The sequence below is a fragment of the Rousettus aegyptiacus genome, unplaced genomic scaffold (assembly GCF_014176215.1).
Source record: "Rousettus aegyptiacus isolate mRouAeg1 unplaced genomic scaffold, mRouAeg1.p scaffold_m13_p_6, whole genome shotgun sequence".
Classification (NCBI taxonomy): Eukaryota; Metazoa; Chordata; class Mammalia; order Chiroptera; family Pteropodidae; genus Rousettus; species Rousettus aegyptiacus.
The window spans coordinates 58,122,562-58,149,777 of NW_023416309.1; the positions used below are offsets into that span (position 1 = coordinate 58,122,562).

At 54.8% G+C, this 27,216-nt stretch overlaps 1 protein-coding gene and 1 pseudogene across 4 annotated transcripts; one reads left to right on the plus strand and one right to left on the minus strand.

Annotated features, from left to right (window-relative positions):
• Positions 1–759: 759 nt before the first annotated feature.
• On the minus strand, positions 760–25,632 carry MKI67 (marker of proliferation Ki-67). 4 transcript variants are annotated; one of them, XM_016148234.2, is made up of 16 exons: positions 25,378–25,632; positions 24,793–24,983; positions 22,330–22,408; positions 22,113–22,228; positions 19,392–19,458; positions 17,515–17,560; positions 16,031–17,062; positions 14,575–14,750; positions 13,627–13,927; positions 13,414–13,538; positions 13,144–13,315; positions 10,962–11,117; positions 8,349–9,985; positions 4,719–7,985; positions 3,575–4,009; positions 760–2,117 (listed from the first exon to the last, which is right to left on the minus strand). In XM_016148234.2, exons 2-16 carry the CDS (start codon positions 24,882–24,884, stop codon positions 2,052–2,054), a joined length of 7,767 nt encoding a protein of 2,588 aa, XP_016003720.2. In that variant the 5' UTR covers positions 24,885–24,983; positions 25,378–25,632; the 3' UTR covers positions 760–2,051. The 4 variants fall into 4 exon arrangements, with proteins under 4 accessions (XP_016003720.2, XP_016003719.2, XP_016003717.2 ...); XM_016148233.2 differs by having other exon boundaries at positions 4,719–9,985; positions 16,031–16,909; positions 25,378–25,631; XM_016148231.2 differs by having other exon boundaries at positions 4,719–9,985; positions 13,420–13,538; positions 25,378–25,631.
• Positions 11,781–11,899, plus strand: LOC118604906 (annotated as a pseudogene).
• Positions 25,633–27,216: the final 1,584 nt, after the last annotated feature.

Sequence of the window (27,216 nt, forward strand, 5' to 3'; positions counted from 1 at the left end):
AACACTCTCCCTTCTGCTCGCCAGGATCCCACCCCAATTCCTGACCCCGTGGAGCCCCTCCAATGCCACCGCCCCACCTCCCAGCCTACCCCCTGTCACTCTCTCTTATGACTGTGGAAAGTAGAAAGGCCACACACTAAACCCGACAAGCCGAGGAGCGGGGGGCGCCTGGCAGGCCCTAACTACGGGCGGGTCACAGTGGGGCAGCGTCCTAGGCCCATGGCCTCCTTGACCGAGGTCAGTCTTACCTTACGTGAGCCCAGCAATTGTCTCTGCACCCGAGGTGACACCGTGAAACAGCAGTGACGTCCCTTCCCAGGACGCACCCCGGCTCCAGGGCAGGCGGCCGGGGACCTCACTGCGCGGTTACCTCTCGGCCACCCGGTCCCCACCAGCGAGCAGGACACGTGTGCCCCTCGGTTTACTGTTTATCCAGCCCGAGGTGCCCCTGCTTTGCGTCCCGCTGCCCCCTTAACCCGCCCGCCGTGGCTTCCACGCGACCCGCCGACGTCCGCTGGGATCCTCACGTATAAAACGAGCTGCAAACGGCCACTCCGCTCCCCACGCCTCTCCTCAGTCCACTGAGACTTCGCTTCCCGGCAGTCGTCATCAGTTTGGCTCAGATAAACTGTGACGAGATGTTTTCTTGGGCCGGACGTCCCTTTGTGGACAAGCCCTTAGGTGACGCTGTACAGAACTGCACCGTGGCAGCCAAAATAGCGAAAGCCACTGCCCTCGATTCAGTCACTCACACCTGGATGCGGACCATCTTCCAGCAAACGTTTATTTTTACGTGAACCTGTCTCCACACCAGACATGGGGGACACGCGGGGACAGACAGGGGCACAGCTGTTACGGCTCACGCTCTAGGCGACAGCCCCCCCCTCCGGGCTTCCAGCCTCGCCTCCACCTGACACAGCAGGTAAACGGGGTCGGCTCCAGCCAGGGGGCCGGGAGGGAGGTGCGCGGTCATCCGCCTCGGGGAGCACACGGCAGGAGAAGCGGAACGAGCAGACGGAGGTGCCCAGCTCGCGTGTGGGTCTGAGGTGGACGGAGGACGTCCAGGCTCAAAACAGACGTGGGGGGACCTGGCTCACAGGTAAGTGAGGCTGGGCTCCGCCGCCGTCGGGAGCGGCCTGGCTTTAGGGGCATGGCTCACGTGGCATCCTGAGCAAGGCGTCGCGCTGGGCACCACGTGGAGGGACAGGTGCAGTGAGGAAAAGCCTGGGTGCGGCAGACCCAGTAGGAAGCTCAGAACATGTGAATGACAGGACAGTGCCCGCAGCGGAGCGGCGTCACGGCCTGGGAGGGAGCAGCGCCAGGCCGCGGGGCCAGCGGGCGGGCGGCTTCTCAGATGAGGGCAGTCCGCGTTTAGACAACTGTTCTCACAGCGAGCAAGGCAAGCCCCGCGCCCCTCCCCTCCCCCCCATCAGTCCTCAAATGCCGTAACCCCTGTGCCCTGAAAATGGGGTCTCCCTCCATCCCCCAAATCACACTTTCATTCCCGTGAGTGACAAGGACAGGACTGCCCTGTGAGGATGACAGCAGCCCTACTGCGCGGGGCACGAGCCGCCCCCACTGTGCGGAGGTGTCTGTGGGCTGCATTAACCCGCTCACGTACCCCAACATTTCCTGAGAGCCACCCAGGTGGCGTGTCGTGGGGTACAAGCCCGACTTTCAGATTCTGTGGACGCAGACAAACAGGCGCATTTACAATGGCAGTGCGAGGCCAGGGGTGGCGGCCGACGTGGATCGACTGCAGGTTCACGTGGCAAAGCTGGCGGCCATACCGTGGCCCAGGCTCCCGCCCCCCACCCCGCGCCCCACACGGCCTCAAACTTTTGGTCATTTTGTGAGAGCCATCAGCGGCCTTTATAACTTCCAAGTAGGGTTCTGAATAGACCATTCAGAGCCAGCAAATTTTAAGCTTGCTTCCCCTAGCCACGCAGGCAGCATTATTTACAGAAGTCCTTTTTAAATTTACAGCAAACATCGTACTTGAACTTATCACTAAATTAACTTGACTACCTTGTTTTCCCTCCTGAACTTAGCTAAATATCTTCACTGTCCCGACGGCTTCTGGTTCTTATTTTCCTGATGCACACACTGTCGGTCTCCTGTTCGGAAAGAAAAATATCACCCTTAAGTCATTTAAAACAATGATTTTCGTAACTAATGCTGCTCTGTAAAAACCCAAATCCTAACTAGGGGTGATCCTTCTAGAAAATTAATTTTGAGGTTGGAGATGGGTTTTAAAACAGATCTTGTGAAAGTTACTTTCATTTTTTAAACTATTTTTACTATAATTTGTCTTTTTGATGGAAAAGTTTGTAACCTATTTTAAGTTAATAGGAACGAAATCTCCACACAAATACAGATCCGTACTAATGAAAAAATACTGTTTAGAAAAACAAAAAGGCAAGAATTAAAAAGTCCAAAGCTAAGTTTGAACACGAATGACCTGAAGAATTTGAATAATTTGAATAATTTGCAGGAAGTATCGCCTCATTGCAAAGCAAATGTTCATCAGTGACTGTGCCCTTGGGAGGTCATGCGGGAGGCGCGCCCTCCGTCATGACTGTGCCCTTGGGAGAAGGTCACGCGGGAGGCGCGCCCTCCGTCAGAGGCGGTGACCTGTGATGCTGCCCTCCGGACGACAAGACGACGTTCAGCGTGCCAGCCACCACAGGGCTGGGCAGGGACACGTCGTGCCCCTGCCGACCGGCTGCCTCTCCGAACCTGGGCCCTGCCGACCCCGGGCGGCGGGCACGTTCGATGGGGCCTCCGGCCGTGCCGTCACCAGACCAGTCTCTCCGGCCCCTGCAGCCTCATCGCACCAGACAATCACTTATTTGCCAAGCAGTGGAGTCACAGGCGGGCGCGAGCGCACGGGCAGAGGGCACCACCTCGGCCGGCTGCCCGCCAGGGCGCAAACGCGCCAGCTCGCCAGAAGGGACCGGGTCCCCCTCCCTGTCTTTTAACCTAGCAAACTCAAGTCTCCCCCGGAAGAACCCCGACTGAGTGTAACGTGCTCTGTGGAGCTACTCAGAGGACAGGTAAGTCAGGTGCTGCCGAGTCGGCGGCACTTCCTGTGCCGACTTAAACGCCACTTGGTTAGGGAGGTGAGGGGAAGCATCGCTTCCTCCGGACCGGGGCCTCCGCTGCCGCTCCCGGCTTTACTCGTCCTCGCTGTGGAAAGGCGGCCCCCCGAAATGCAGACGGGGCCACCTTCCCGCTCTGGTTTTGCCGAGCAACCAGGAGACCGAGGAAGCCACCGTGTCTGCACGGGGCTGTGATGAGCAGACAAACTCGTAACGGGACAAATCTGCTCCTCCCGCGTGAAGTCTCCACAGCGTGAAGTCACTGTCCCAGCCGGGATTCCCAAGACAAACTAACCTCCACGCGGCGACACAGGCAGGCGACGTCTTAGCTTTGTGCTGCGTGCGTTAGCGTCACCGGGACCTGGCGGTGCGCGATTATCTACAGGGGGTTTACGTGCTTTTGCAACACGGGGCAAAAACTATTCTAAGAAACATTCTGTGTTCGTTAAACCCGATACCAGTAAACAACTCGCCTTCGTTAGATTTTCGGCAGACCGCTTGGCGCTCCGGGTTACTCTCCGCTTCGGCTCATTCTCCGAAGTGTCCCCCGCAGGGGGGGCGGCAACCTTCCGGGGTCGCGAACACCCGCGGCCTGAACGTTTGGCTCCTTCCTTCTCTCCCCGAGCGTCCCCGTGGAGGGCCGGTCTGCTCTCTGCTGCGTCCCCCGCGGCCCCGGGGGGCGCCCTCCGCTGTCTCCCGGGCCGCGGGCGTGCGCCCCCGCCCTGGGCCTGGCCCCCCGGGGCAGGATTCTCAGCTCTGTCTTCCAGATTCTGAAGGTTCGTCTCTTGGGAGGCGTTCGGGGTCTTCTTTTCATTCCGCCTCGTCGGAGCCTTTTCTGCTGACGTAATCCCAGGTCCTTGCTCGGCTCCGCTGGTTTTATTTGGGCGTCTGGAGCGCAGGGACATACCCTAAAAAATGCAAAAGACACCCACAAAATGCCAGTCATGAGTAAGACAAAGCATAGAGGAAAAAGTCAGGCGGGAGCTCAAAGGGGGATGCATCGGAACATGCTAGAATCGCTTTCCTCGGACGCCCGTCAGCTAAGACATCCACTTTGTTCCTTTGGAGAAAGTGGCACCTCCAACTGATACACTGCAAACGAGGGACTCGGTCACCCCGTGACGGGTCCTAAGCAGCATCAGAGGGGCGTGACGGGAGAACTCCGTTCCTCCGCAGCCAACGAGGCCCCGACTCGTGCTCCGAGGCTCATCGCGAAGGCGGATCGGGAAGTCGCAATGTCTAAACGTTTACAGACTTCTCCGCACGCAGCGGGAGCCTCTCTACGGACCAGCCCGCACGGCCAGCAGCCCCGTCCTCTCGGGACCCCCACCCTGTCCAGGGTCCTGACTGCTAAACGCTGACAGGCGTGTGGGGTCCGCAGCCGCACGCGCCTGCACGACCTCGTCTTGTCAAAACCTCCCTCCTCTCCCTCACCCCCGCAGCACTACGCACGAGGGTCGGCGGTGATGTAACGCACTGTGTCACCGGGAGACCCCTCGGGGCAGGATGGCCACGTGCAAACTCGGGCCCCGCACACAGCCTACACCAAACGTTACACGGAAACGGAGAACATCCGTCCAAAAGGACAGCTAACGCCCCCGCGGCAAACCCCGTCACCTTCTCCGCCGGGGCCACGTCTTCCGCCTGCCGTCGCTTGCTCTTGGCGCTCACGGTGCTGCCGGGCAGGTCGGTCCTTTCTGCCGAAAGCCTCTGACTCGTCGTCTCCGAGACCGCGGGGCCGGGCGCTGGGCGGCTCTCTCTGGGAGCGGTCCTCTGCCGCTTCTGCAGCGGCGGACCCTCGGCAGCGTCCTGGGGACAGGCCCTGGGGCGCAGCCTCTTCGCTCCCGCCGGGTTCTCGTCTTCCCCCCGTTTCCTCGTGGGCGACCGGGGAACGCTCTCGCTCTGCGATCCTGCAGGGTCTTCCGTGGGCTCTCCGCGAAGGGCCCTGGGGACTCTTCTGGATGTCTGCGCAGGCTTCCTTCTGCCCCGAGTCGGAGCTGGATCCCTCTGAGTGCTCTCAGCGTCGCTGCCCGGTGCCCTGTCGGGACCCGGGGCCGCGATGAGCTCGTGGCCGCCGGGCTGGTCTTCCGGGGGAGAAGGCTGCCCTGCCCGGGCTCGTAGCCGACGTCTGCTGCCCACTGCGATTTCTGCAGGGCCCGGCCTCTGCCCCTCAGCTCCCTGGCTCACGCCGGCATGCTTGCTTCCGCCTGCTGGTGCTCTGCGTGAGCGCGAGGTTTTCCCCGGTGTCCGCGTGGGCTTCCCGGCGGCCGCGGGCTCCTCCACATCCTCCTTCCCGGCAGGTGCCTTGCGCTGTCTCTTCTCGCTGGCTGCAAGGATGCCTAGGTCTGGCCGTGAGGACTGGCGAAGCGTCCTCGCGCTCTGACCATCAGCGTGCTCTGAGGCTGGGAAGGGTTCTCGGAGGCCGGCCACGTCTCCTAGGGCCCGGGCCATTTCCTTAGGTGCTCTTGGCCTCCTCTGGCTTCTAGTTACAGTTTCTGCAGAGTCCGCCTTCTGTTCTGAAGTTTTCTTACACAATTTGATGTCTTCATCATCACCCTTCGGTTCTCGGTGTGAGCTCGTGGTTTTCCTTGACGCCCGTGAGGGCTTCTTGAGTGCCGATGGCTCAACTTCCGCGTCCGCTTTCCCTGAAGGTGCCTTGAGACGTTTCTTTCTACCTGCTGGTTCCGCCTGTGGAGACCTGCAGGCTATCTGGGCCTTGTCATCAGTCACTGGTGTCACCGTGCGGTCCGGTGTTCGGAAAAGCTCCGCAATGCCGGCCAGGTCTTCCAGGGCCTGGACCTTTCCCTTGGGCGTTCCTGGTCTCTTCTTACTTCCAATGACGATTTCTGCGAGTTCCGGTTTCAGATCTGGAGTTGCCGTAAATGCTCCGATGTCTTTACCGTCACCTGGCTCTCCGTGCAAGCCTGTGGCTCCTCCCGGTGTTGGCGTGGGCTTCCTCGGTGCCGACGGCTTTTCCTCCACGTCCACTTTCTCTACAGGTGTCTTGAGACGGCTCTTTCTACTTGTTGATGTGTTAATTGGTTCTGGTTGTGGAGATCTGCAGGGTACGTTGTTGGTTTTATCATCGGTCACTGGTCCCACCGTGGACTTTGGAGTTTGGAAGAGCTCTGTGAAGCCGGCCAGGTCCTCCAGGGCTTGGACCTTCCTCTGGGGCGTTCTCGATCTTCTCCTGCTTCTGGCTGCGTTTTCTGCAGGGTCCAGTTTCTGTTCTGGAATTTGATTTAAATTACTGATGTCTTTATCATCACCTCCTGCTTCTCTGTGGGACTGCGTGGTATCCCCCGGTGTTGGCGTGGGATTCCTCAGGGCTGAGATGTCTTCTTCCGTGTCCACTTTCCCAAAAGATGTCTTAAGACGGCTCCTTCTACCTGTTGGCATAGTGACCGGTTCTGCTTGTGGAGATCTGCAGGCTATTTTGGTTTTATCATCAGTCACTGGTTCTACTGTGGATTTTGGAGTTTGGAAGAGCTCTCTGAAGCCGGCCAGGTCCTCCAGGGCTTGGACCTTCCTCATGGGTGTTCTTGATCTTCTCCTGCTTCTGGCTGCGTTTTCTGCAGGGTCCAGTTTCTGTTCTGGAGTTGCCTGAAAGAACTCGATGACTTCCTCATCACCTGCTGCTTCTCTGGGTGCGCCCGCGGTCCCCCCTGGGGCTCGTGGGGACTTCCTGAGTGCCAACAGTGCTTCCTCCACGTCCACTTTCTGGAGAAGTGTCTTGAGCCCTTTGGCCATAATGGCGGACGTGATGACTGGGTCCACTTGTGGAGATCTGCAGGGTACGTTGTGGGTTTTATCATCGGTCACTGGTCCCACCGTGGGCTTTGGAGTTTGGAAGAGCTCTGTGAAGCCGGCCAGGTCCTCCAGGGCTTGGACCTTCCTCTGGGGCGTTCTCGATCTTCTCCTGCTTCTGGCTGCATTTTCTGCAGGGTCCAGTTTCTGTTCTGGAATTTGATTTAAATTATTGATGTCTTTATCATCACCTCTTGCTTCTCTGTGGGACTGCGTGGTATCCCCCGGTGTTGGCGTGGGATTCCTCGGGGCTGAGATATCTTCTTCCGTGTCCACTTTCCCAAGAGATGTCTTGAGACGGCGCCTTCTACCTGTTGGCATAGTGACCGGTTCTGCTTGTGGAGATCTGCAGGCTATTTTGGTTTTATCAACGGTCACTGGTTCCACCGTGGACTTTGGAGTTTGGAAGAGCTCTGTGAAGCCGGCCAGGTCGTCCAGGGCTTGGACCTTCCTCTTGGGCGTTCTTGATCTTCTCCTGCTTCCAGTTACGTTTTCTGCAGGGTCCAGTTTCTGTTCTGGAACCATCTTAGATGCTTTGGTGATCTCATCACCTGCTGGTTCTCTGGGTGCGCCCGTGGATCCCCTTGGGGCCTGTGGGGACTTCCTGAGTGCCAACAGCGCTTCCTCCACGTCCACTTTACAGGGAGGTGTCTTGAGCCACCTGGTCATAATGGTGGACGTGACAACTGGTTCTGCTTGTGGAGATTTGTAGGTTATTTTGGTTTTATCATCAGTCACTGGTTCCACCGTGGATTTTGGAGTCTGGAAGAGCTCTGTGAAGCCGGCCAGGTCCTCCAGGGCTTGGACCTTCCTCTTGGGCGTTCTCGATCTTCTCCTGCTTCTGGCTGCATTTTCTGCAGGGTCCAGTTTCTGTTCCGGAGTTGTCTTAAATACTCTAATTTCTTTACCATCACTTGGCTCTCCGTGCAAGCCTGTGGCTCCTCCCGGTGTTGGCGCGGGCTTCCTCGGTGCCGACGGCTCTTCCTCCACGTCCACTTTCTCTATAGGTGTCTTGAGACGGCTCTTTCTACGTGTTGATGTGTTTATTGGTTCTGGTTGTGGAGATCTGCAGAGTATTTTGGTTTTATCATCGGTCACTGGTCCCACCGTGGGCTTTGGAGTTTGGAAGAGCTCTCTGAAGCCGGCCAGGTCCTCCAGGGCTTGGATCTTTCTCTGGGGCGTTCTTGATCTTCTCCTGCTTCTGGCTGTGTTTTCTGCAGGGTCCAGTTTCTGTTCTGGAATTTGATTTAAATTATTGATGTCTTTATCATCACCTCTTGCTTCTCTGTGGGACTGCGTGGTATCCCCCGGTGTTGGCATGGGATTCCTCGGGGCTGAGATATCTTCTTCCGTGTCCACTTTCCCAAAAGATGTCTTGAGACGGCTCCTTCTACCTGTTGGCATAGTGACCGGTTCTGCTTGTGGAGATCTGCAGGCTATTTTGGTTTTATCATCGGTCACTGGTCCCACCGTGGGCTTTGGAGTTTGGAAGAGCTCTGTGAAGCCGGCCAGGTCGTCCAGGGCTTGGACCTTTCTCTTGGGCGTTCTTGATCTCCTCTTGCTTCCAGCTGCGTTTTCTGCAGGGTCCAGTTTCTGTTCCGGAATTGCCTGAAAGAACTCGATGACTTTCTCATCACCTGCTAGTTCTCTGGGTGCGCCCGTGGTCCCGCCTGGGGCTCGTGGGGACTTCCTGAGTGCCAACAGCGCTTCCTCCACATCCACTTTCTGGAGAAGTGTCTTGAGCCCTTTGGCCATAATGGTGGACGTGATGACTGGGTCCACTTGTGGAGATCTGCAGGGTACGTTGTGGGTTTTATCATCGGTCACTGGTTCTGCCGTGGATTTTGGAGTTTGGAAGAGCTCTGTAAAGCCGGCCAGGTCCTCCAGGGCTTGGACCTTCCTCTTGGGCGTTCTCGATCTTCTCCTGCTTCTGGCTGCATTTTCTGCAGGGTCCAGTTTCTGTTCCGGAGTTGTCTTAAATACTCTAATTTCTTTACCATCACTTGGCTCTCCGTGCAAGCCTGTGGCTCCTCCCGGTGTTGGCGCGGGCTTCCTCGGTGCCGACGGCTCTTCCTCTACGTCCACTTTCTCTATGGGTGTCTTGAGACGGCTCTTTCTACCTGTTGATGTGTTAATTGGTTCTGGTTGTGGAGATCTGCAGAGTATTTTGGTTTTATCATCGGTCACTGGTCCCACCGTGGGCTTTGGAGTTTGGAAGAGCTCTCTGAAGCCGGCCAGGTCCTCCAGGGCTTGGACCTTCCTCTGGGGCGTTCTTGATCTTCTGCTCCCGGCTGCGTTTTCTGCAGGGTCCCGTTTCTGCTCCGGAGTTTCCGCCGATGCCTTGACCTCTTTCTCACCCCCTTCTGGGTCTCCGCGCGTGTTCGTGGACTCCCCCGGGGTACGTGGGCGCTCCCCGTGTGCCGACAGCACTCCCACGCTCGCGTCCCGGGAAGGCGTCCTGATCCGTATGTTCGCCCTGGCCGGCGTCCCGAGTGGCTCTGGTTCCGGAGGTTTAGAGCCCGCCGTTGTGGTTCTGCTCTCTGTGTCCCCTGGTTCCTTGGCACGAACCGGGCTCCGGGGCGCACCGCGGCCGTCCCGGGCTCCCTCCGGGTCTGTGCCTTGCAGTCTCCAGAGGGCGAGCGGGTCTTCGGGTCTCACCGCGCGCCTCAGCTCTGAAGCCCTCGATCTCCTCGCACCTGCTGCCTTTTCAGAATTTTCCTCCAATTTGTCGTTCTTCCTGCACTTTTGGGCGGCTCCTTCACTTTCCGTCAGCTCCCCCTCCGCCGTCTGTTCTCTCAGGGGCGTCTTCCCCAGACGTCTCCCCCGGGTGGCCTCAACGGCGTCAGCCTCCGAGACTTCGGGCCCGCCCGCCGCACCGGGCGTCTGTGTGTTCCCGAGCTCCGCGGACCTTCCGAGCCCGTCCGCACCGGACGCCGCCCGCAGAGGCTCTGCCCGGGGCCGCGCACGGCCCACGTCTCCAGTTACTGTAAAGCGCTGCAGTCTGAAGGCCGGGCTCGCAGAGGTCTTATCCGATGGCTCTCCTGGTGCGCTCCGAGTACCGGGGAACACCGTCTCTCCTGCAAGAAACAAACGTGTGCACGATAAATATATTCCATTCACCGTGTCGTCCTGAGCTAGTATTTCATCCTCACAAAATACGGTATAAGAGCCAATCGTCCAGCCTCCTGGCCACCCGATAAAAATATGAGTCTGCCTACACGGCCACAACTCTGTCTTACGTACGAACCGTGCACACTGTAAAACAATGTTATTTGGTCACATAGTCCAGGGTCGTACCTAGGAGGCGGTGAGGACCTGCAGAGGTTAGATAGAAAAAAAAAAAAAAAATTCCTTAAGAAGACTCTCCCACAGGCTGCTGCCACGCCGCGTCTCAGGGCCCGGAACACAGACGTGTTTTTGCAAACGGGAAAAACTGCCATTTCTTCTTTTGAACCACGGGTGCAATGACGTGGCTTACACCACTCAGTGCACCTGTTGTCCAGGTCACACTGAAATACCCACTTTGTGGCTCCGGAAGCATCTTCAGTGGACCCCTTCCCTCTACGCCAGGAACTCGGTGCTGAACGGGAGTGAGGACAGGCTCGCGTCGCCCGTTCACGCTCACACCAGGGCACGCCCCACCCCTACCCCATCCCCCACCCCCCGGAAGACTGGCAGGAATACCGCACAGTGTACGCACTGAGCCGTCTCTCCGGTAATTTGCAATAATTTGTGTTTGATTTACAACTGATGAGCGATCACTACGCTGTTCTGCTCATCACCCTCTGGACTTCTAACAGATAAAGAAGGCGGCAGTTTGATTATTAAAGGAATGTGCTTTTCCAGCAAGTCACCGAATGCCAATGCCAGTTCAACCGCCGATTAAGAATTTCCCCTAAAAACAAGAACAGAGAAGCTGGAAACGGTATTTTATCAGGAGTCTCTGTTGTAGAGAAATGACACAATAAGCGTCGTCCCAAGAAAAACGCCATCTATAGCCCTCGTGGAGGACATAAAAGTGGTAGGGAAAAGGGAAAAAAAAGGCCAACCGACCAGAGTGTTTTGCGGTGTGAAGCAGTGTTTCTTCCTCTGAATTAGGGACTGCAAACGTTTTTCTGAGCAAATCCTCTGAATTTGAAAAGGTGGTGGGACGTATGCTCGGCATTTGCAGCTTCTCCTTCGCTGGGGTCTTGAACATTTCAGTTAGCCCTATGACACGAAAATATTGGAAAAGCAATGAACAGATCGCGCACACGTGTGAACAACCACACAGCCCTCACGCACGGAGAAGCAATCACGCCCGGGCAGTCCCGGGGGGGACACACGGAAGGGGCCGCCGCGTTAACTGTAAACTTAGTTTGTTAAGTTAGAATCCTGTCTGTCTTCTTCTTTGCCTTTCTTCTGGGAAAGAAAATCAAACGAAAGACGTCGTCTGCAGCCCCCCGAAGTCCTGCGCTCCGGCCGAGGGGCAGAGGCTGGCCCTCGGCACCTCCCCGCCAAGCGAGCATCCAGAGACCCAGTGCCCGCACGCTGCCTTCAAAAAGTCCTAGGTCATGCAGAAACAAAATGTCCCCACATTTAAAAGATGGCAGAGGGCTACCCGATTCTAGTAGTGTCGAGTAATAATATCACCATCTCTTCATTTTAAGACCAAAAAGTAGGATTAGCATAATCTCAGGAAAGAAAGAACCTCATAGTACTTCAAATGGAAGATTTAACTTTCTGATAAACTCATATTATCGCATGTTCTCTTCACTTTTATCATTCTGCCATCAATGGATCAAAACACTGTCAGGCACCTGTATGCAAACTGTGTTTGGGAGGCCTGTTCTGAATGCTAACAAAACAGCCAAATACTTAAAGACCCCTGTGGTCTATGGCCAGGCCACCCTGACCAAGCCCGATGCCTTCTGATCTCAGAAGCTAAGTAGGGTCAGGCCTGGTTAGTACTTGGATGGGAGACCACCTAGGAAGACCAGGTGCTGTAGGCGTAAAAAATAAGAAATAAGGGATTATAAACCGAGAAGGTCCTTGAAGTCTGTGAGGTCAACCAAGGGTTGTCTTGCCTGTTAATAAAATAAAATAAAATAAAATAAAATAAAATAAAATAAAATAAAATAAAATAAAAAACTGTCTGCTACCTGTCAGGCCTTACTTAAAATACCTAGGATTTGGTCTTCAGCATGTGATAATGTTTCAACATGAAAATTACTCACACCAAGGGGTGAACCTTGCTGATTCTCTAGAAAAACGTCTTGAAGGAAGGCTGAGAAAATCTGGTCTTGAGTACTGAGTGTGTAAATTCTATTTATTTTATCCTAAAAATATTTTTGAGGGTGTTTCAATGCTTCATAACATATATACATGCATGCTTGTACATGCACATAACTTACAGGGACACACGGGTACACGTTTATCTGCATACTGGGAGGCATATGTGCAACATTTTCTACTCATGGAGCTTGCTACCAAAACTCCGGTTAGCACTGCCCTACGATGTCGTGGTTTTTTAAAAAAGCTAAAAGCATCGATCCAAATACGATGCTCATCAGAGGTATCTCACGCGGGTTATACAGAGAACAACAACTGATCCATCTAAAATTCTGCCAGGAAATAAACACAAGGTTCCACCCAATGCGATCAAGTCTCACCGCCCTCCACCAATGTCGAAAGTGGAACCACCAGTCAAACTCGGTCGCGTGAAACGCAAGCGCTGGGTTCCTGCGTGGTTCTGATCCCGCACAACCATATGCAAGTCACAGCCCACGCTTACCGAGAACGGCAGCACTGGCTAACGTTCGCTATTAATGCTCAAAGGAAACCTTCTCACGGGCCTTGGTTCCCCCCAAAGCAGTTAAGCTACGAAAAGGAAGGGAAATGTGGAAGCGCAAGGTGTTGGGCACACCGATCACTCCAAGTCTGGGCGATTGCTTAGCGCAAGCGCAGGGGCGGGGCACGCACGCGAGCAAGCCCGCCGGGGCTGCAGTTCTGCGCATGCGTGCCGCTCTCCGAGGTACTGACGTGAATTCACCGCTCCCACCTGCTTCCTCTAGGGTGCGTGGTCCCAGATTGCCAGGGGCCTGTCCCTGTCCTCCGGCCCAGCTTCCTCTCCCTCGAGCATCCCGGCCCCCGAGGCTGGCGGGTCCCTTTACTCTGCCGCCCCACCCGCAGCAGGCGAGCAGGACAGCACCCAGCACGCCCTCGCCCGCGGGGGTGTCAAAGGCTCGTGTTTTACCTGAAAGGTCTTCATTAAAGTCGATTTTTCTGCTGAACACATAGCTGTTCAGCATTCTGCAGGGCCGGGCGGGCGCGTTTACCTTCTCCAGGTGAGCTTTCCCTACGACTATAGTACACGGCGAGTTGGCGTGGCCGGTGCTGGACGGATGGTGAACGCCGCCCATGGGCTTCTGGAAAACACCACGAGCGCAACACAGTGTCAAAGGCGCCTGCGGCAAGGACGCCGCGCGCATGCGCGCACCGGGCGGCCCGCCCTCACCGCGCGCACCTGCACCTTGGGTGCGCTGCTTCTCCGCTGCCGTTTGCTCGGCGGCCTTTGGGCGCCGCGTTTGGCGACTTTGGTTTGCGCTTGTTTGGCGCTGAGCCTCACGACGTCTGCCCACGATTTCGCCACTGTCAAAAGGAAAAGATGTTCAGACTTCCCCGCATCAGCATGCGCGGGAAAACCCGGTTAAAACCCACGTGTCCCCACCACGCTGACCCATCAGGTTGGCCTCGGAGGCGCCGCTCCGCCTCTTGGAGTGAATGGCCTGCAGGAGCTCCAGCTGGCTGCGCCCCACGGATGGCCTGGGGGGCCTGCCGCTGCTGCGCCGGCCCCCGCTCCGCGGCAGGTCCGTGCCCTGCGTGCACGGTGGCCCGGAGGGCGGCGGGCGCGCGCCGTGCGTGTGCGCGGCCGCGGGGCCCGTGGGAGTCCGCGCCGGCAGGCTGGGAAGCGCGTTCTGCGCAGGCGTCCCCGAGGGGATCTCCGATGCGTCGTCCTTCCCCGAGGGCGGAGGCTGCTCCTGAGGAGATGGAAACGCCCCTGAGAAGCCTGGCCACGAGGCCACCCCGCGGACAGCTGTGGCCCATCTCCAAGCACCCAAACACTGGGCCTGTGTATGCGGGAGGCGGGCAGGTCTGTCCCTCTCCCAGGAGGAGCAAGAAAGAGACCAAAACACAGCCAACAAGTCTTAGGTGGGGTATTTCAGGGGACAACACGGCCTGGGGCAGCTGATCAGGTCTGAAGAGCTGGCAGTGACAGTCCCAGTGAGTAGCCCCGGACTGCCCCCTCCCCTTGTCGTGCTACAAGAAAAAGCAGCCCGCTTATGGCCATGCGTCCCGCCAGCTCCAGATCCTTTCAGATTGCTAGTTTTCACTGTAACCCCAGAGTGACCTCTGGCCCTATAAGCGGCGGGCAGGCAACGGAAGGGTCCTGAGGCCCCAGCTGTGCCCACCACCTGCCAGCCGGGGTCAGGAGCCCAGGGGTTCATTTACCAACCCAGGTGTTCATTTACCAGCCCAGGTCAATGAGCTCTCGCTCAGATTTTTTAATTTCTACTTCTTTATTAAAAAGAAAAAAGGTCTTAGCCGTCGTTCTGCGGCGTGAGGAGCCTGGACGGGAATGACCCGAGGACACAAGCTGGCGCCGGGCGCCGGCTGCCGCGCGTACCTTGATGATCTTCTTCAGGACGGCTGGCGTGTGGGTGCCCAGAGACCTCCTCTTCGTGGGCGTTTCTCCTCTTTTGAGGGGTGTGTTGGGAGGTAGGTTTTCATCAAATAATTCCGGCCTCAGATGACCACCGAAGGAGACCCGCCTTCTCTTCGAGGGCACGCCCTCCATCTTATCTAAGGCAAGGATCGCAAGTGGGAACGGGGCTGAGAACCACGTCCGCACTCACGACCGGTTTCAACCCGCCGTTCAAGACCGACCGACGGCACGGCACGCATTGGCCCAACGTCGGCAGCGCGCCCTCGTCCCCCGTGACGTTCACGCAGCTCTGAGAGCTCGTGAACGGTCGGGGGCGGACCACGGCGACATCGTGTCCCGGCGCGACAGCACCAGGACACTTTCTTAACGCTGAGGAGTCCTGAGTGGACGTGGCACCGGCCCGCAGCGGAGGCGCTCGCTGTGCGGCGGGGCCTGACGCGAGTGCATGCAGCGGTGGCCCCAGGGGACCGTCCCAACACGTGGACTCGGGCCTCCCCCAGACCCGCCCCGCGAGCAGAACGAGCGTCGACCTCAGGCGATTCTCACAAGCAGCTCTCGCGACCCAGACCCCAGAGCACGTCTTTACGAACCGCCAAGCCAGATAAATCCTATCCAAACAGGAGACTCCTGGGACATTGTGACCGACGTGACCAGGTCTCAGTGCGGAGGGCTGCAGGGCCCCCCACGGCAGGCCGCTGCAGGAGCAGAGCCCCAACAGTCAGCTCGCTGCCCCAGATGCCTAGGGACCCCTGACGAGAGCGGGGGGCCCGCAGCCACCAAGCCTGCTACAGAGAGGCCCTCCCTCCGCCACTGCCCGTGACATCGGCTTGCCGGTTTCCCCATTCGCAAACGGGAGATGACAAGAGTTCCTGTGCCGGGACACCGCTGTCTGCCTGGACGTCGGCAATGTGAAGCGCCAATGCACACAGCGCCGGGTGCCAGGGCGTGGGTCACGGCCGGTGTCCCGTAAGACACTACGTATACGAGACGCTGAGACCAGAGTATGAGTATCCGAGGGCCACCCTGTCATAAAAGATCTCCGAGGGACTTCCGTGCCTTAACCTGCAGGATCAAACTCAGGAGAGACGCCTGTAGGGCAGCACCGAGCGCCCGTGTTAGGCGGACGCGCTGATTCTCCCGTCCGTGCTTCAGACGCGGGAGGAGGAGCAAACGCCATTGGGCCAGCCTAGCTCAGTCACCCGGCCGCGTCCCCCTAACTACCTGCACCCGTCACCCCCAGGTCCTGGCTGCAAAGCTCTCGGGTGGACAGGGAACACGGCCATCTTATCATCGTCCCTGGTGCCACATGGGTTCCCTGCCACAGAGCGAATGGTCACTGAATGCAGGAAGGTCTCGTTAGCTCACTGGGGGGATGCGCACTTTGGGGGAAAGTAAGTTTCCAGGTAAACGGACTTACGGACGGCCTCGGGGAAGTTGCTCACGTCGGCCGACTGCAGGCCAGGCGGGCCGGCGCCCAGCGGCTCATCCAGAACCTTCCTCTCCACTTGAGCGCGCAGCGGGCTGAGCGGGGCTTGAGCCTGAGTCTCCGCGTCCACGGCAAGCAGGTCGGCGTCGGTAGGGACGCCGCTCCGCCGCTTCTTGGGCAAGGCTTTTTCCGGTGTGTTTCCGAACTTATCAGCACTGTCGTCTCGAGTGGCGGTCTGGGTCTGGGTCCTAGTCAAGATCCTCTCGGGAGAAGACGGCCCACCGCCCGCCCCGAGGCTGACACGGGGGCCCGGGCTCACAGAGTCACCCCCGCGGGTCCGGTCTCCGCCAGGCCCCGGTCGCGAGTGTTGCTGTGGGCATGGTGCCGGGCTCTCGCCCTTGGTCAGCTCCCTGGGGGCGACCCGGGGACCCGCGGCATCCCTGGGCGTGTGAGCGGGCCCCGCGTCCGTTCTCCCAGCCTCCGTCCGGCCGCGGCCCCGGTCCCCGGAGGCAGACCCCGCCTCGCTGTGGGGGCGTGGGCCCAACCTCCGCCCGGGCTTCGGGGAGACCCGCGGCTGTGCTCCGCCCTGGGAGCCGCCAGCACTTCCGTTGTCTGCCGTGCGGTGACTCCGTGACCCTGACTTTCTACGGCTCTGCAGAACATTTTCCTTTTCTGACTTCACGTCTAACTCTTCCTTCAGACACTCATAAAGCTGCCTAAAGGGAGACTCATTTTCTCCACGCTTCTCCGGACACCGCGGAGAAGGACAAGTCAGTTCTCCGCTCCCGCTGGCTGAGGTCGCACTGGAATCTTCTCTGTGCTCGCCGGCTGGGGGACCCGCTGCGTTTCTGCCGTCATCTCCAGGAAGTGCTGAGGAAGGAACGTCAGGTGTTTTCCTGGCAATGGGCTCACCCGAGGCACGAGGGGTGCCACGGGCAGCTCCGCCACGCCCCGCGGGCACCGGGCCTGAGACGCCTTCCTCAGCGACTTCTGAACGGGCGCTGGGATCTTGAACGTCCCCGTCTTGGCAGCAAGTTATGAAATAAGAAACAAAAGTTCAAGACTTTCTCAAAGATGAACATGTGCAGTATTCAAAGTTTAGAACTGTTTCAGACCGGCTCGTAACCTAGCTTTGCACTTAGCCTGCACATTACTCCATGCCCAGAACGTGGACTAACAATATTCTGATACCAGTATTGTGATCCAAATAAGTCGATCACAGGAGTCTCCTATAACCAGTCTGAGACATCGAGTGCTATTAATCCACTCGGAATCAAGCAGACAAGTGGATCTATAAGTCTACACTCTCCAAGAAGCACAGTGCCCCACACGTCACTTAAGAAAAAGCTAGCTCAGGTGTCTGCCTATGTTTGTCAAGTTAAATGACACGGCCTCCCATCTTCCGTGAGCCTGCTCTGGGACGCTCGTGTGCCTGTCCCTTCCTTGATCCAGGAATAAAACCCAAAGCTACTAACCAGGGTCAGAAGAGAAGTCAGACCTTGGGCCCCGACACGGAGATGCCTGTGAAATGAATCAGCAAAGTAACAGAGGTGAGTCAGAGGCGTCCCTGGCACCCAGTCAGAGGCATTAAATATATTCTTCCTACTGACGACCTTCACCACGCTGTTAGGGGCTTTGAGAAATAAATCCAAGACATTCGGCTGCTACTGCTCACTGAGTACAACTGTTTCTTAGCAGATTTTAAGAAATATGTGGATAGAGAAATAAACTGGAAGCTAAATATTGTTTAAATTGAACCGCAGTGAGTTTTTATAACTTCCTCAAACTTCTTTCTTGTCATCATAAGGAAGAACCAAAGTCAAAACTACACATCGCCTGCACGGCCGTATCCATGACTCCACCCAAGGCACATAACCACTGGCTCCGGACTCGGTCTCATCAGTGGCTGCAGGACTGTGGGGAACTCAGGCCCCACCCAGCACGTGCGCTCCCGGCTGGGCTGGCGGATACTTACGGAGGAGCAGCCACAGTGCAGCCCAGGCCCCGCCCCCCAGAGCGCAGGGGTCACACCCAGCCCGCCCACGTGGACCCCAAAACTGCACCTTCATAACCTTCCTCAGGGAACGTTGGGGGGGGGCAAGGAAAGACTCAGAACAACACGTACTTAAGGTTCAAAAGTCCAGCATTGTTTCAATTATTAGGGGGAAAGAAAAAGAATTACAAAATACATTCGAAAGGCAAATAATTTCACTTCTTTCTTTGATCGATTTCAGATCTCTTGGTATCTCACACGGTGCTCCTCAAACTTTTCATGCGAAGGGCCAGTTTCTAATTTCCAACCTGACGTTGACCAAGACTCTTATGACTAAACAATAAAAATGAATTAAAATTTAAAAACATGTACAAAATATAAGCCCCTACTTTTCGTACTGTTATATTCAATGGCCATAAAATTAACTGTCAAATTGCTGCAATGTGTTCTAAGTGTTCGATGTTAGTACTTAATCGCAATCCAGACAGTAGACATAGACATTGAGACCACTTAGCCAGGTTTTGGGCAGGTTGGCGCTCTCACACCTAACAAGTTAGGATGGTGGCTAGTGGGTGAGACGCCTCGAAAGCTGGCTTTCGCCCAAAGCTGACAAGCAGCAGGGTCGGCAGTAAGGCCACGTCTCTAGGGCGGAAAGGGCACTCAGCTGGAGCAGAGCTTCCCCAAGGCGCCTCCTGCTGATTTCAAGTGACAAGACTAAGCCCATGATTTCCAACCTGGTCCTGGGAGACTGGCTTGGGTGAGCTTTGTAAGAAGTACAATAGAAACTCTCGGTTTTTACCTTAAACCTCCTGAGCCCTAGTAAGCCTCCAAGGATGGGCCCAGAACTGCATTGCTATAAGCTGCACCATTTGGAATACGTTCCCTTCACCGATGAACACGAGTATTAAGATGCTGTCACGTGACACAGCATGCTAACTCTCTTCCAGGGTCACGGGTCCCCTGCTCATCGAAACGGGAAGCACCAGCGGTACTCACAGCCCTCACGCGGCTACTTCAGAGGAGTGAGGCGGGTGAGGGCAACGGGAGCCGCCGTGAGCCGCCGGGTGACGCGCTTCCCGAAGTTTAGTTCTGTGTCAGGGAGCCCTAACCTAAGATTTGCAAGATCAGATCGAGAGAAACTCTGGGACCTCTTGGGCCAACAGTGTACGACTGACTCGAGACTAATTTCGAACAAAAGAGGAAGTATAGCTTTACATTATTTTAACTGAAGTTCGGCTTGTTTTAACACCTTGGTTACATGTCCCCACTGTAACTGGTTAAGTCGTCTGCCCTCGGGAGAAACCGTGCATATAAATGATTTCCCGCCATCGCGCCAAAGTTGGGTAGAACCCCCATCACCTGCTCACGTCTCTGTCCTGGAAACTCTGTCGTCTTGCTTCCCTTCTGATGGCTTTCGTTCTCGTACCTGGGGAGCACAGAGTAAGACACGCATTCGGATTACAGATCGGTGACGGACAGCACAGCCCGCGTCTCTGACAACGTCCGAGGAGCAAGGAGCAGAGTGTAGGCTTTGTTTAGAACCTGTTCCCGGAAATTAAGACGTCAGAGCTGGGCAAGTGTTTTTACGCGAAACTTAGACGAGGGGCCTCACGCTACCTTTGGAAGCCTGCTGGCGAAGGCTGGGGATGCAGACGAATTTTTTTGTGGTCGATGAGCTCGTATGCTTGCTTCGCACCCCCGAGCCGCTCCTACGTGCAAACCCACCGCGCGTGAGGGCAGAACCAGGCTTCCGCTTGTTCCCGTCCGCGGAAACCCTGATGACGTGGAGGGTCACCCAGGACGCCCAGTGGGGTCCACCCCCTCCCCCCACTGCGTGATGTCACAGTGGTTCCGTGAGAACCACAGAGTGCGAGGTTCCCCCCTTTCTCCATCTGTATCTGAACAATGACAGGTGCATTTCATGGCGCATAGACACTTAGTATGACACAGAGTTGTTCTCAGACCTCAGCTGCGGATTCAGGGACAACCTTTTGAAATGCATACGGAACTTAGGTTCCTCCATGAATTCAGAGGCCACCTGAGTAAGATCTGAAGCAGCCTGGCACCTGGAGCTGTTTCTTGGGGAGCAGCTCTTTGTCTAGCCCCCCACCTCCCCAGGACCCATTTCCTAGTCATCGTTGGAGATGCTCACTCATCTCAATTATTCTCAGCTCAGTTTCTCCTTTGGGCGATAGTCCTGGTTTCTATTGCACATGGAATATTCCTACCTAGAAGTCTCTACTCAATAACAATACCTTTGGAAAATGAAGGCGCATTCACAAAAAAGCACAGTAAAAGAAATGACCAGGATGTTCAAATGGTACATTTTTAAGTATCTATTCAATACAAAGGAAGGCCACAGTGAAGGTGAAGTTGTTTAGCAGAATGGATTTAGAAAGTGAGCCAACTATACATTCCTACGAGGGACGCAATTTAGATTCAAAGACATAAATATGAGGAAAGTAGAAGACACACCGAGCAAGCGAAGAAGAGTGACCGGACCAGCTGGGGAGGCCATGCGCATACTGGACAAAGCAGACTTCAAGGAAATAATTGTTCACAGAGACCAAGCCCGTTTTACAATGATAAATGGGTCAATCTGTCAAGGAGAAAACCAACTACAACCCAGACTGCACCTAACGGCTGCTCCCCAGAGATACCTGAACCCTAAGCAAAAAATGACAGCGTGCAATCACCGATCCGAAGCATTGCTAAAGGGACAGGATATGTCGGAATGATAAACGATAAAGCCTCATCCACCAGGGAGAGAGCGTAGCCTCCGATAACAGAAAGCAAAAACCGACAGAGCTATAAAACAAAAACCGAAAACCGAAAACCTCGGCGCCCGATTTTAACTTACCTGTCTGAGTAACTAAGAATTGGGGGGAGTGACAGTGATTCCAGAGTTAGAAATTTGAATCTAGCGGCCACAGACATAAGAACACCGCACCCAAGTCACTAGAGAACACACGTTCTTTTCAAACACACAGATTAGTAAAAAAAAAATTAACCATTAACCCTATCCGATCATCAAGCAAGCAAGCCCTGACTCGTTTCAAAAATGAGAAGTTACTCAAAACGTCCATCCCGAATGAATAAATGGTGGGAAGAAATGGACTGCGCTGTCCATGCTCTGAATCTCGCCACCATAAGTCAGTTGCAAACATGTCATTATTTCATGCTTGTGGCGTTTAATGCAGACAGGCAACACCGTGGTGGTTAGAGACACACAGGCCAGGGCAGTGGAACTCCAAGGACTGTCACGCCATCGCAAAGCCACACTCGTGATTTACGTGGTGAGAGAAAGCCCCGGCTGGAAGACGCCGGAAAGGAGCCCCTGGAAAACGCTGCGGCCATGCCTCCGGGGCGCGGCAGCTTGCGGGGGGCTGCCGCAACTCCACGCCACACACACCGCGGGCTCAAACTCATTCTCTCACGGTTCCGCAGGCTGGCAGCCGCAGGTCCAGGGGTCGCAGGGTGGGTTCCCTCTTGCCGCCTCTCCACATGGCCGTCCCTCGGAGTCACCGCTCCCCTGGCTTCCGTGTCCTAGTCTCTTCTTAAAGGACACCGGTCAGATCGGACTAGGGCCCACTCGACAGGTCTCGTTTGAACTTAATCACCTCTTTAAAGCCCTATATCTCCAAACGCAGGCACGCTCTGAGGGACCGGGGTTTAGGACTTTAGCGCCTGAATTTCGAGGGTCACTACTCCGCCCATGACATGTGATCATCACAGGGCCGTTTACTCATCTCATTCTGTTCCTTCCTCTATGAATGTATCTTACTTTTAAAAAAATAAAAATAAAAGCCCTAAAAAAAACGCATGCAGTTTCACACCACTTACAACAAAATAAAATTCCCGTAGGGCCCAGCTGCCCTTCCACAGTTTCCTGTGCTCAAATCCTGGAGGTGGGTCCCAGCGGCCCAGGCGTCCAGTGATTTTAGATTAAGAATTAGCGTGGAAAATGACAGTCTCGAACACTGTGACATTCGCCCGTGTCGAACGACCACGGAGGGTCAACAAGGCTGGTTCCTGGGGGACCAGGAGGCCGCCGTTTCTTGCCCCGTGACTGTCACCCACCTGAAGGAACGATCGACGATGGTTATCAGGTCCCCGTGCTTTAGCTGTACGGGTTCGTCAATAACAGATCCGTTCACCTGCGTTGGATTTGTGGCACTGAAATTAAACAACGTCGCCTACGAGTGGAAAAACAGAAAAAGGGAGGGGAAACATGTAATACATAGACAAAAAGTGAAGTGAGCAGCTTTTAAAAATAGACTTCAGAAGACCTATTTACCTTCTGCCCGCTGATCTCGATTTTGCAATGCTGTTTGGATACCACAGGAAGCTGGATGCGAATGTCGCATTCGATGCCCCTTAATTGAAAACGAATTGAAGACTTTTTAGATTGTTGCCACTTTTTTAAAAATCATACCACTGTTTCAAAGTATACAGCATTTGACTCTACGTCCAATCTGTAGGCCTGACGACATAAACGAACGACACGCTGGGTCGCGTAAACGATCTTTGACTTTCGCGCACAATTTTTACAAGCATTGTATAAGCAACTACGACAAATCTTTAAGACTTAGGTTACTTCAGAATAATTGTATTAGAATATAAATTGATTCGCCTTTTACTAAAACATCTATGCTTCTAAGATTCAACTAAAGGAATACTTTTTATATCAGTTTGGAAAATCATTACTTTTAATACTCTACTTTTTCTTCTATAAAAAGGTTCATGTGCGTTTATTTGTAACGTTATGTGTATTTTAAGGTTTAGCCGTCACCGGAAGTGCTGTATTTTATGCCAGCACCGCTCTGTGCTCCAGTTTCTCCACATACAAAGAATTACATTAGCGCACATCGTGGTGTTCAGACAATTAAATGGGTTACTCCCACCTGTCATTTACCTGGCGCACAGCAAATGCTATTACTTGTGAGTTTTTTATTGTTGCATTTAAAACTATATTAACTGACAGATTCGCAAGGCTCCTATCACTAAAAATACTAATCTGCAAGCAACCAAAAAACATTCCCTAGATTCTACTTGTCTTTTCACAAAAAGCAGGAAGCACCAGAAAGAATTCCCCAACATGCAGAAATTCATCAAGGTCCTTGGTGAGGTCCCTGGGTCCCTGGTGTCCTGTGGCCACCCTGTGGTTTTATAAGCTTGGATGACTGTACACGCTCCTCTCCATCCTTAGCAGGAGCCTCTGGTCTCTCTGGTCTCTTCCTCCCCACGTCCTCTGAGCAAAGGCTTACCAATTGGTTTCTAAATTATAAAATCTTACAAAAAAAAATAGGCTTAATCGCTGCTGTATAATAACCAGAATTGCTGCCCTTTGATACCAGAATGTTTTCATATATTTTTCTATAGAAGAGAAAAGAAACTACAGAAAGTGAACAGCTACTTTAAATCAAAGAAGAGAATTTGATTTGGAGGCATGAGAATATTCGAGCAAGAGGGAGCGACCATCTCATTGGAACTGAGAGTCTGTTCGCCAGACCGCCAAAGATGGCTCTCCACCGTGGCGTGCTGACCGTTTAGGCCGGATAGTCCTCCACAGTGGGGTCTGTCCCGGGCACTGCAGGACGCCCAGCAGCACCCCGGCACCCCGCTCGCTGGCGCCAGCAGCGTCGGCCTCCCACACTGTGACATGGAAAAATGTCTCCTGAGATCCACTGCTATATACCAATTCCAATTCTCCGGCCCATGCTTCCATTGGACACTGACCAGAGCGCTACACGCTCACGACCTCTTACATGCCTGAGCCCGCGCCAGGCACCAGCGACACAGGTATTAACCCAGCGGCCCGGCCTCTGGGGAGCTCAGCAGTAGGGCAGCGCCCTGGACGCGTTACCGCGTGTGGCATCAGGAAAAACGAGAGCCGCGTCACCAAAGCCTGCTTTTCAGGTAACAGCTGAAAGTTGGAAAGGACTCACTCACGGGAGGGTGGAGAGAACATTCCAGTCACAAAGTTCAAGCCAGCTAAAAGCACCAAGGTGAGCTAGGGCCTGGAAAGTCTCAGGTGGCGTGCAAGGGGGTCCAAGGGGGTCCAAGGGGGTCGGGGTGGCACCACACAGGGTTCTATGAGCCGCGGGGGGCGGGAAGGGTGACATGTCATTTTTCTAAAAGGCACATGTTAGAAATCAGGAGGGCGTGCACTTGGTAATGTCGCCTGTGCTGGGGGAGCCAGTTACGACCACCACACACACAGGGGAGTTCTCAGCGCACAGAAGGAGGGCTTGCCCGCCCATTTCTGTTTTACTCTGGAGTCCAGAGAGCCATGCGGGAGCTTCCTTCTCCATCTGCTCCAAAGTGTCCCCCAGAAGCCAGTGAATGCAACCTACTGGAGGGACTGCGGACAGACAGCTATCTTCTGAAGACTGCCCGAAGTGCATCAGGATTTGAGATCATCTAGAGTTTTCTCCACTTCAAGATGTTTCTCAAATCAATTTTAACATTTATGGTTGGCTCAAAAAAACAAGTTAATATATAGACATTGTTTTCAAGATTCAATTTTAACATTTATGTTTGGCTCAAAAAAAAAAACAGTTAATATATAGGCATTGTTTTCAAAATTCTGTTTTGTAATAAACACCTGCGTGACGCTGACGACACAGAGGAAGTCCCAACAAAAGTGGGGGCAGGAAGAACTCCGAGAGCCGGTCTGGGGTTTCCGGCCTGTTAATTTGCCATTATTAAGATATCGAGGTCTTTTAAGCTAAACTGTCCACGCGTGCGCAGGACTCACCTCCCGAACAAGCAGGTGCTGAGGCTCAGTGGAAAGTGGGGGCCGTCGACCCCGCTCCTTTTAATGGTGACAAGGCGTCCTGTAGGACCCATTTTCAAGACCAGAATTTGAGTAACACCCGTACAGGAAGTTCAGGCATGCACGTCGCTGAACCAAGCTCCGAGCGACTCCTTCCCCGCAGGGGCACACCGCTGAATAGAACGACAAAAAGAGACCACGCGGCGTGGGGCGGGGGACGGGGGGCGGGAGGCGGCAAAGAGCTAAGAAGTCACTCGTAAGCGACTCATTGGGGCTGCTTGTACAATTCACCGATGCCCTGCCACCCCGGCACACGCCTTATCTGACATCTGTGGGAGATTCGGCTACACCCTGGGCTGTCTCCCAGGGCGCCCTCCAGCACCCAGCGCCCCCAAAGACCCGCGGCCGAGACGCCGCCCACCGTAGTCACGTCTCCGGGTAGTTCCCACCGAGACCGCGAGCCCGAGCCCAGGATGAGCCGGGCCCAGGCCGCGCTCCCGGTCTCCGCAGAGGGTGCGTGGGGCTCCCTGCAGCTCCGGCATCCGTCCCCGGGGTGCCCCGACTTACCCTGGTCGAGTCGCCCGCACCGCCACCAATGGATCCACCACTCGCGGAGGCGCAACCCAAGTCCGCACGGTGAGGAGCCGGCAACGTGTCCACTTGCGCCCACCGCCCGGCCCGAGCTGCAGGGTCCGGGACTCAGCCCGCGGGCCCGCGCCCACCTCCGCCGCAGTCCCCGCTCCCCCCTCCGTCGCCCTTGCGGGTGACCCGCTGGCCCGCCCAGGTACGTCTGCTAGGTGCCCGGCGTTGACGGCGCCGGCGCGGAAAGCCGCCCGCCTCGCTTTCCCGATTCAAATGAAAACAGCGATTCAAATTTGGCGCAAAGCGCTGCGATTGGGCGGGGCGGCGCGGCGGCCGACCAATGGCAAGGGAGGGGGCGGAGCTTGAGGGCCGAGGCGGGCCCGCGGGCTCCCAGGGCCCCCGCCAGGGACAGCTCGAAACCCGCGGAAATGAAGCTCGGTCCCGCCGCCGCCAGCCCTCTCGCGCTTCTTTAAGGACCGAATGTAATTGCACAATCAGCAATTGTACACGATATGTTACTCATTGCTGCAAGGTTTAAAAATCTTTAGTTTCTATATCTCCCGAAAGATAACCAATTATTATAAGCAATTTCTGTGTCTTTTCCCAGTTATGCAATATTATTTTCTTTCAAAGACATACTAAAAAAACCATAATATACACACTGTTCTGTATGTGTGCTTTCTGCTTAGTAAACCCGCAGGCTGTTAATACTGAACACGTCTTCTCTTACTTTCTACTCGAGTCCGCGGAGTATTTGGCTTGAGAAGCTGTAATTTACCTAACCACGACTATTGTGTACATTTAGGTTTCCAATGTTTTCCTGTTAGAAAAACGTTCTTCAATTTAAAAGCCTCGTGCATGACAATGGATGGATTCTAAAATAACCACAGGATTTCTCCCCAGAGCCACTTGCCTGGTGTGGGAGAGGGAGGGGACTTCTCTGGGACAAAGTGGTGTGAGTGAATGGATGGCAAAGGTACCTGCCCTGCTTGTCACCTCCCTCCTGCCAGGCACCCCGCACCCCTTGGAGCTTGGCTCCCGTTTATCAGGATTCTCACCACGTGGACTAGGGACACCTGAGATGCTTACAAGAGGTCCATGAGGTGAAAAACATATTTGTAATAAGGCCAGATGTTCTTCGCCTGATTTGCTCATTTCCTGATGAGAAATCGTGTGGTTTCCCAAATGCAGAAGCAAAAGTGAGAATCCAGCTGTCTTGTACTAAATCGAGCATTACAGAAAATTGCAAAAATATAAAGTAACGCTGCTCTTTCCAATTTTTTTGTTGCTGTTGTTTTGTAGATATAGTTCATTGAAAGACGTTTTTATATTTACATTGAATGAGTTCATCCTTGTGTTAAAATAAGTTGACAGATGAAGTTTTTAAAATTAGTTAATAACCTACATAAACAAAATCTCTTAGTGGTCTTCAATGATTTTTGAGAGTAAAGAGACCTTGAGAGCAAAGAGTTTGAGCCAGTCTGCCCCGGAGCAATTCCCGGACTGCTGCCCCCCAGACCGCTGAAAAGCTCCTAGGAACGCAAAGTGAACGTCCAGGACCTCCAGCTCTGTCTGGGACGAGGACAGTGTGGGCAATTTAAACGCCTGGACGCTATTAACCTTCTTCGGGGGATTAGTTTCCAGGTCCTCCCCCTTTTACACCAAAAACAAAACATCAAACAAACAAAACACAAAAACTCATCTCTGAACAACCGCGTAAAATGCTATTTTTGTCCCTCTAATTACTGCTTATGATCAGAAACGGTTCTGTGACCCTCCTCCCGCAGCCTAATTAGAAGTAGGAGGCACTACGCTTCCTGTCAG